Genomic DNA, 9558 nt, shown 5'->3' with positions numbered 1-9558 from the left:
CTATTTCAAGAATCATCCTGACCTGCAGACAGAATTCCCTGAAAGACTCTCTAATCTGGGTCTTTCTGGCTATCCCAGAGAAGGGATACTCCCAGAATTCGAGGGTAGGGGGAGAGGTGGGAATGGAGGTGACCAACACAAACACACCATCAAAACCCATTAATCAGATGGCATTAAGCTTTATAACAACACAGTTTTCAGTTAGCGGGAGAAATGACAGTTTAATAACAGCCGAACAGATTTCACTCCCCCCCACTCATACATATTTCCAATTTTGCTAGAACAGTTCCTGGTTTTGGAGATCTGTGAAGAGCGCTTTATGTCAAATGCTGCATTTTAATGGAATCAAACTAATGGGAATCAAACTAATGCAGCAGCCCTTGATGGGGGGTGTCCGCAGACAGCCCTTACCCTCCCCCACCCCCATACACTGGATCTGATAAATGGATTCAGCCCTCTTGTCACTGCCCCAATATGTGCCATCTCTGAATTAAGCAAATGAAGCATGAGATGACCATGTAGGGGAGACGGTGGGACAAAGAGAAGGATGGTGACCGATCCCCTGTGGGTTGTGTTGCTAAAGGTTATTCATGACAAAAGACATGCCAGCTCTCTGGTCCCTGCCCCTCTGGGCACCCTAAGGGACAGAGCCCATCCTGATAGCATGTGCCAGAACCATGCGGCTGAGGGTCTTCAGGGATGGAGACCTCCCACCAAAAGGACTGGCTTTTCTTTTTTTCACTCCCAGAGATGGCATTCATCTTTCCCAACCTCAGGGCTCTGAGCTCTGCTGCAACCCCCCTGCTCTGAGAGCAGCCCTGTGATTCTGATTCTAAGGAGGCACAGGCTAAGCTTCTCCACCACCCAGGATACTCACAAAGAGAGAGACCCAACCCCCCTTCGGGGGCTCTTAGAAAGAAGGCTTCCAGGGGTGTCAGCTTTTTTTGGTGAGAAACATGCATGCCTCTGCCTTCATAAGGTGAGGAGGGAGCAAGTCAAAGGTTGTGGGATGAGACCTTTAAGGAGAAGGCTAGAGCCACCTTAAGAGGGAGGACCTTGCTCCCTAGGAGTCCTGGAGCAATTGGCCACAATTAGTATTCTGGCAAGATGCCAAAGCAGAGGTTGCTAGAGCAGGGGCCTTTGCCAGATATGGGGCTAGAACTCGGGCTTCCCAAATTAAAGTGAGAGACTCCGGCCAAAAGTAGACCTTCCTTTCTTATCATTTAAACAAACATTCATGCCACTGTCTCTGACCTTGACAACTACTTATGTATCCTGTCTTCAGACTTGATTAACCAGCAGAAGACAAGAATTAGCAGTGGATTCTGGTGGCCATCTGGTCAACCAGATGCTGCTACCCAGGCAGGCCTGGTACCCACATGAGTATGCCATGGGATCCATCCCTTTGCCTAAGCCAACAGCGTTGGAAGCAATCCTGATTGCACAAAGGAGGAGATCTACTTGGCACCCCAGCAAGGCTGAGGCTGCAGACCCTGGGGGATTCAGGACTCAGGTAAGAAGCCTCCCTAGCTATTCACCAGCCTTCCCTCCACATCTCTAGCCTCATTTGTCACCCTCTTCCTCTTCCCACTGGAAATTTTGACCAGTCATTTGGTAAAACATCATGTTGAAGGGTTTGTAGAATTTCCGCAGTCTGTGGATCACATCGGGGTCGATGCGGGGATGAGTCCGACCTTTGCTCTTGCCTAAGCACCTGGGGGCGCTGCTGTCTTCTGGCTTCTTTAGGCAAGGGAACCCCTTGGTTTTGTTGAAATAGAAATGTTTCTCAGTCACAACACGCTTGAGGCCTAGAAAATCCTGTACTTTGGCCATTTCCCCGGCGGGGTCCACTATGAGTCGCTCACCGCTGACGAAGAGGATCTGAGAGAGGGGGAAATACTGGAGCCAGTTTTCCAGATGCAGAGCATAGATCCCTATTCGAATGGCGCTCCAGGAGGCATCGATCAGCCCTAGGGTCCGATTTTTGAAGGCCAGCACCTCGAAGGTGGGGATCTCGGGTTTCTTTGACAGTGTCTGGGTGTAATCGGAGATGGCCCTGGTCACGGGGTCTCTCACCACCACGATGAGTTTGATGTCCTTGGCCATGGAGTGGATGCGCTTGGGGGCCTCATTTGTCACAAAGTAACTTGGTGTCTTCTCCATGGTTAACTGCCCATCCAAAGTCTTAGGCATCACATTTCTGGAAGACGGAGGAAAACAAAAGAGTGGTTATTCCTGTCCAGAAATCATTGAACTTGTTGCACGAAACGTATGATATAAATAGCCCAGTGGGGAGCTACCCAATAAAATTCATGTACACTTGGAAGTTCTTTTTGGACTATATATCCCTCTATAGTTCTGATTATAGTATTATCAGAAAAAGTAGCATAAAGCTTGTGCAATTCATTCTTGGGAATCTTATACACCTGCATTTAAATTTCTGCTCTATCTCTTACCAGTTATGTTTAACCTAGATCGACTCGTAATTTCTCTATGTATTAGTTTTATAATCTCTGAAATGAAGATAATGATAGCACCTACTTCACACAGTTGTAAAAAGATTAAGGGAGATAATGCTTTTAAAGCATTTAGCACAGAATCTGGCATGTGTAAGAGCTTAATAAATCAAGGATATGATTGTTGTAGTGGCTTTCAGAAAGTGTTTGAGCTCAACAAGACCTCAAAGATGATCTAGTCCAGGGGTTGGCAAACTACCACCTGCCTCCTGTTATTGTATGGCCCATAGCTAAGAGTGATTTTTCACCTTTAAAGGATGGGGAAAAAAACAAAATAATAAGACTAAAATTTTGTGATACATGAAAATTATATGTAATTCAAATTTCAATGCTTATAAATAAACTTTTATTGGAACATGGCCACACATTCCTTTTTTGTACTGTCTGTGGCTGCTTTTTGCATCTACATCAGCAGAGTCGAGTAGTTGCAACAGAGACTATATGACATGCAAAGCTGAACATACTTCCTATCTGGCCCTTTAAGAAAACATTTCTTGACCCCTAACCTAATCCAAAGGCATCTTTATGCAAATGAGGAAACTGAAGCCCAGAGACAGGGAATCAGACAGGCTTTGTGACCTCAGCAAGTTGAATCACATCCTCATCTGTAAAAATCCTAAAACTTACTTCAAGTTCAGTTGAGGATGAAACGAATGACATATAGTGTGACATACAGTGTGACAGCATCTAGCATAGAATTAGTTTTATACATGGGATTTCTTCTTTCTTGGCTCCCAAGGTTGTCCAGTGAGCCAGTGATAGATCCCACGCCAGGAGGCATATTTCTTGGTTTCCTTCCCAAGGTTGCTTCTCCAAACCCATCCCTCCATCCATGTCTGCCTTCAGAGTGGCCTTGTTTTACTTGGGAACTTCAAGAGATTAAAGGAGTTTGATGTACTTGTACCTGTCGGTACAGCAGGCCATCTGCCACCATGTGCTCCATCTCCATTAAGTCTCTTCACTTCCGAGCCTTGCACCAAAGTGGTACATTTAGGATTACACAAGACCTCTTTGTTATGATGACATGCTTTTAAATGTCTCAGCTAATAAAACTTAATACAGATGAAGATCCCTCAGCTTCCCCTACCATAATTAAATTTATTTACTATCGCGTGTGTGGAGAAGGAAGGGCTCTTCTTTTATCTCTAATTCACATGCTTTGTCAATAATTAATTGCTACTGGGTTTTGAGCTTTCTCCGCAAGCACTTTTATTAGGCAAGAGGCACTTGCCTCTTGCCTAATGTAGAGAAATTCACATGGAGTTTGTTGTTGTTTGTGTATAATGGCTGGGCAGTGAGGAGTTTTCAGATCAAAGCAATAGCCCTGGCCATAAATAATCATGCTCATCTTGAACTGATATTATCTCTCCAGTATTTTGAAAGTTTTCACGTTTGTGTGCCTGTTTGGCTCTTATCAGATTTAATTGTGACGTTTGGAGTGGTAGGGCTAAGGACCACACTTTTAGGGGAGTCACATGTGCCTGATTTAAGAGTTCTGACTACCTATGTCACCTTGATGAAGTGAGTAAACCCACTCTGAATCTCCATTTTCTCATCTAAAAAATAGGGTTAACAAGAGTCCTTCCCTTATAGGATTGTAATGAAGATTGAATGTGATAATGCAGGTAAATCATTTAGAATACTGTCCAATGAATGCCAGAATTTTAAAAGCTTAAGCCAGAGGCACAAGATCACTGGCACAGCAATTCTTAGAGAAGAGTAAGGAGAAAATATTTATGTTTGACCAAATGGAAAAGCTGAACAACATGGGAACTAAGGAACTTATCTAGAAAAAAAGGATATTCTGATTCAAGCCAGTGTCATCAACCATTCTTCCTGATCTGGAGACTGGTGAGCAATGGGGGAGCTGCTATTAGTTCAGCTGAAGTTGAAGGAATATACTGATATCCTACTTTTCTTTCAGTTGGAGAGATAGAGTCTCTTCTTTTATTATAGAACTCATTTCATAGTATAAAAATATTAAATAAATGTTGATGCAAAAAATACTGAAGATGATATTTTTACATGGCCTCTTCCAGATTTTTGCCCCTCAGACATATCTTGCTCCTTTTAATTTGCTGCATTTTTCTTTAGCAAGGAGCAGCTGCTAGGTTTTTCTTCTCATCCAGTCTCTGCCATTCACTTCTTAGACCTCAGTGTTTATCTTTACATTGACAAATTCATCTCCTTCACTTCAGCTAATTGTTACAGTCTGTCAAGATCTTTGTTGATCTCGAGTCTTTTATCTGAAGCATCAGAGATAAATGGTACCCGGCCTATAAGCCAGTGTGTATAGGAGTAATTGTGTGACTAGCTCAGTGCTTGGTGCAAAAGGCAATGAGAGGAGCGGGGCTAGAGAAGGCAATGGAGAAGGTAGAGGGGAGCAGAGGCACCTAAATGGCTTTGATCGTCATGTTACAGATGGATTACACCATGCACTTGAGGACAGTTCCTGCATTTGGGGCACACATGGTAACACCATCTCATTAAGCCAAGATACAACCGTTGTTGCATGAGATACACAGGATTTTTTGCTGGTAAGAAGCTATCCAGTAGCTGTTCAAAATCAATGAAGTAGCAGTACCCCCTTTCCAAAAATGATTCTGAATCAGTTATATTCATTCATTCATTCATTTGTTCCATAAATGCTCACTTCCATAAATGGCAATATACTAGTGAACAAAACAGACAAGGTCCCTTCCCTGACAGACCTTCCAGTGTAACTACTACAACTGATAAAAGAAGAGTTCTTTATAGCATCACATAAATAACTATCTTAATCAACAGAGTGGGTATCATTACTATTTCACTTTCAGAGAGAAGGAAACAGACTCAGAACCTAAAGATACTTTTTCGAAGTCTCACTGGGTGAGTATATCCTTGGTTCCTAAGCTCACTGGCCAAGCAAACACCTACCACCAGTTTCTGGCAAATAGCAGGTGCTGAATAAATATCTGTTGAACGAATGGATGAATAAACCATTAATCTCCTGTCCTAAGGCGAGGCTTTGTTGTGATGGGTTTTGTTGTCCTAATCTGGTCATTTCTCAGGCCTTGTCCCCTCACCAGTTTTCTCACCTGGGCCCACGACCCAGCAGCAATTTCTGTATCTATCCTAGTGTCTCTCTTCCTAAAAGACTAGAGGTGGCAGTCTATGTGTAAGACCAACTTCTCCCAAAGTGGGCTTTGGATCTTGTCTCCCTCTACTTTCTCAGGAATGATTCATCCCAAGTTTCCTTCTCTCTCCTGCTTTTAGGGAAGTTCTTCTCGACTGGGTCTGACATTTTGACTGCCCATGTTCTCACATCTTTATGTACTTGAGGAATGGGGAGGAGACCAGTCATGCCACAGGGGAGTGAGCAAAGCTAAGGAAGTGAGAAAATAAGGTCAAGGGGTGGGGAGGGAAAGACCACAGGGGGTCTTACGGGCCATGGGCAAGACACTGGGTTTTATTCCATGTGTGATGAGATACCACTGAAGAACATGAAACAAGAGGACATAAAATTTATATTTTAAGAGATTTTTTTTCCTGGCTGCTTTGCTGAGAACACACAGGCATGTGGCAAGAGCAGAAGAAAGGCAGCCTGTTAAGAGGCCATTTCAGGACAGCAGGTTAGAGATGGGGGTGGCAGGAATGCAGGTGGAGAGGGCAACCTGGGAAGAAGTGTTCAGAATTAGGATGCCTTTAAAAGGTAGGGCCAACAGTCCTTTAGGATGGGTGGGATGTGTGTGCAAGAGAGAGAGAGAGAGTATCATAGAAGACTCCAAGATTGTTGGCCGGAGTTGAAGGATGAGTAGTAGTGCAGTTTATTGACCTGGAGACAACTGAGAAAGAAGCCAGTTTCAGGGGAAGATACCAAGTCTGATTTTGGACTTGGAATCTGAAATACTCAAGTGAAGGGAGTTGAGTAATCATCTTGATACAGGAGTCTGGAACTCAAGGGAGATCCCAGTTGGAGGTGGACATTTCCATCATGAGTTCACAGTGCACCTGCCAGAAAGTAGGGTGAAGGAATGAATGTCAGATTCTCTTCACCTTCACTAGTAGAAGGTGGGACCTAACCTTTGCCTATCTGGGGAATTCTCCTGAATAAGGAAAAGCATTCAGATGCCGGTGTGCAAAACAAATGTTTAAATTCCATAGCAAAGATTTTCACTAACTCCTTTGAATTTCCAGGGTCTTTGATAACTTCCTGTATTACAGAGCTTAGGATAATGTCATCATATGGTTGGTTCCCATGCCCTCCATGGCTAAGCTCGGTTTCCGGAAGCCATGGGCAATGTTTTATTCACCTTTGTATCCCCAGTGCCTACCGCATGGCAGCTGCCCCATAACTATGTGTGGTTATTAGATGAATGAACGAATGACATACGAATGAAAACATGATCCCCAGAAGTCAGGAGAACTGGGGCAGTTTGGAGGGCTCCTCTAAGTAGGTTTCCCTCAGGCGGGGTTCAGTGTTTCTGAATTCCAAGCCATCCCTCATCTGAAGGACCCTGCACTGCAGTGTGTACCATATGGTGAGAAAACACTGCATCTGGGCTTGGAACGGCTCGTTAACAGTATCTGGGGTGCTCAGAGCAGCCGTGACATCGGCGTCAACACACAGTCCTGAAGCGAGAATCATCCCGCAAGATCACACAGCTGCTCTCACAACCCCAAATGTTTATGAGACACGCTCCAACTCGCTCGCCCTCCACCACGTCCGCTCTGCTGGTGGGGGAGCTGGACTGAGCACAAGCCCCATCTGGATGCGGGTCAGCATCCAGGGCTTCACAGGAAACAACAAAAATAGCGATCTTACAGTAGTTACCATACGCCATTTATCCAGCGCTCACTCTGTGCCGTTTGGTGGTTGAGAGTTCAAATTCTGACACCAGATCAAAGTCTCTAAGCACGTTCAGACACTGGGCTCTACAGCCTGGTGGTTAAGAGTATAGCCTCCAGATGAACCAAATTTGGATCCACTTATTAGCTATGTGACTCCGGGCAAAAATTACTAACCCAAGTAATTTGTGTCTCAGTTGCATTATCTGGAAAATAGGCGCCATACGGAGAATACCCATTTCATAGGGATTTTGTGACGATGATATGAGTTAATGCCTAAAAGAGTGACTCACAGAGAGTAGGCTTGCAATACATTAGCCGTGAATTTTTAAAACGACTTTCTTAAGAAGGTACTACTACCTTCACCACTTCAGAGGTCAGGAAACTGAGGCTCAGGGAAATTGATCTGTTAGTCCAAAGTCACAAGAGGCAGAGTTGAAATCCAACCCCAGGTCTGTCGTGAACTTTAGCCAGAGCTCTTAGTTACTGCCTGGCAATGCTTAACCAAACGACAGAGGCTCAACAAGGTTACGTGACTGGCCCAAGGTCACTCTGCTGGTAGATGGCAAAGCTGAATCTTAAATTGAGCCTCATTATGTGTGTTGTAAAGGTGGGCTGTCACTGACTCACCACTGGGAGTTACAGAAACCCAGGCCAGAAGCCCCAGAAATTCTTGCCAGATCAAGTTCCATCATTCAATTTGCGACATCTCTCTCCGGGGCGTCATCAACTGAAACAAATGGACACCATCACGAATGCCGAGGGAGAAGGCAGTCACCTGTATTAGATGTAAAGAGCCCATTCTCTCTGGAAGGGTTAGCAGCTGAGCTTGCCTTTTGCTTGCCTAAATCAGAGGTATGTGGGCACCTCATATTTTCCCAAATGCATTATCCAGTGGGATAAATGGTACATAAATGAGCAATATTTTCTGAGGCCTCCAGATAAACTGTAACCCAAGAGAATGGTGGTTAGAGCCAGGGCATGAGGTAAGGCTGTTTCTTCTGCATTGAGGAAAGAAACTTAGAAATTCAATTGGGCGCCTGCTACTTGCCAAGCATCGAGACGGGCAATTTCACATATTATTCTGGCTGAACTGCACAAGTAGCATACAATTCACTGAGCCCATTATAGAGATGTGGAAACTGAGTCAAAGAGACAATAAACCCTGCTCAGGACTCCTTTTCGGCCTTATTCTTTTGGCAAGTTCATGCTGCTTTTCAAATCCAAGTTTATGAATCCTGGAATCCCTGAAGATGAAAAGTCAAACCCTTTGGAAACCACATTTCTTACGTAAAGACCCAAGAAAAGCAGCCTTTGCCAGGGCCATACGGCTAAGGACCAAACTGAAGGTGGGAAAGAAGGGATCCTGAGTTATAGCTCTGACTTAAGAACTAACTTGCCAAATGCATTTAGGACAAGGATTTTCCCCTCTCTGGACCTGTACCATGAAAGGGCTATGTTAATACGAATTCCCTCATTAATTCCAACGAGTGTTTGCTGGTGCTTATTATGTTGGGCATATAGCGATGCTAAAGCAGGCATGGTACCTGCCCTGCAACAGACTGCAAGTTCTTTGAAGGACACACCTGAATTTCCCATTTTTGTAAAGTGGTCTGTGGTTCAGATGGGGCATCTCTGTTGTGGGCAGAGGTCTCTTTTCAGACAAAATCACATCTGCCACCAAGAGGGAGAAGGAGGTGACAGAAAAGTGTGGGCAGAGGAGAGGAAAGGAGGGAGAGAGCTGAAGCAAAGGATGAAGGCAACTAGAAGCGAGAGGAAGGAGAAATGAAGACAAGAGGAAGGAAAGAAGTGAGGAAGGATGAGGAGGAGGAAGGAGAACAGAAGGAGCTGGGTTTTGAGGAAACACAAAGAATTTGAATAACTGGAGAAGAATGAGGAAAGCATTCCAGTTTTGAATGACACAGGACCACATTGTGGGAGAAAAGAGCAAACCCAGATCTCAGGCACTTTTGTGGTTTTAAAGTTTGTGCCAGGCAGGTACAGATATTTTAGGATCTATGAAAGAAAAAGAGAGGAAACCATTTATCTGTTCATTAATTTGGCAACTGTCGTGTGCCAGGTACATTAGGAGATAAAATGAAGAGCAAGATGTGTCCTGAGGAAGTTCACATCTTCTGAGAGTAAAAATAGTCTGTGAGGTCTATCCTTGTCTCTGAGGATTCACGGAGTTCCATGAGTTTCAGGTAGAGAATCA

General features: G+C 44.3%; 1 protein-coding gene across 1 annotated transcript in view; it reads right to left on the bottom strand.

Moving 5' to 3' along the window:
- Nucleotides 1–213: 213 nt before the first annotated feature.
- Nucleotides 214–9558, bottom strand: part of HS3ST4 (heparan sulfate-glucosamine 3-sulfotransferase 4) — a 411041-nt gene continuing 401696 nt past the window's right edge. The window contains exon 2 of the mRNA XM_036826147.1: nt 214–2200. Coding sequence (XP_036682042.1) covers nt 1564–2200 — 637 coding nt within the window. The 3' untranslated portion in view covers nt 214–1563. The remainder of the gene's footprint in view (nt 2201–9558) is intronic.

This window comes from Balaenoptera musculus, chromosome 15 (genome assembly GCF_009873245.2).
Source record: "Balaenoptera musculus isolate JJ_BM4_2016_0621 chromosome 15, mBalMus1.pri.v3, whole genome shotgun sequence".
Classification (NCBI taxonomy): domain Eukaryota; kingdom Metazoa; phylum Chordata; class Mammalia; order Artiodactyla; family Balaenopteridae; genus Balaenoptera; species Balaenoptera musculus.
This window is presented reverse-complemented; position numbering and strand designations above follow the sequence as displayed.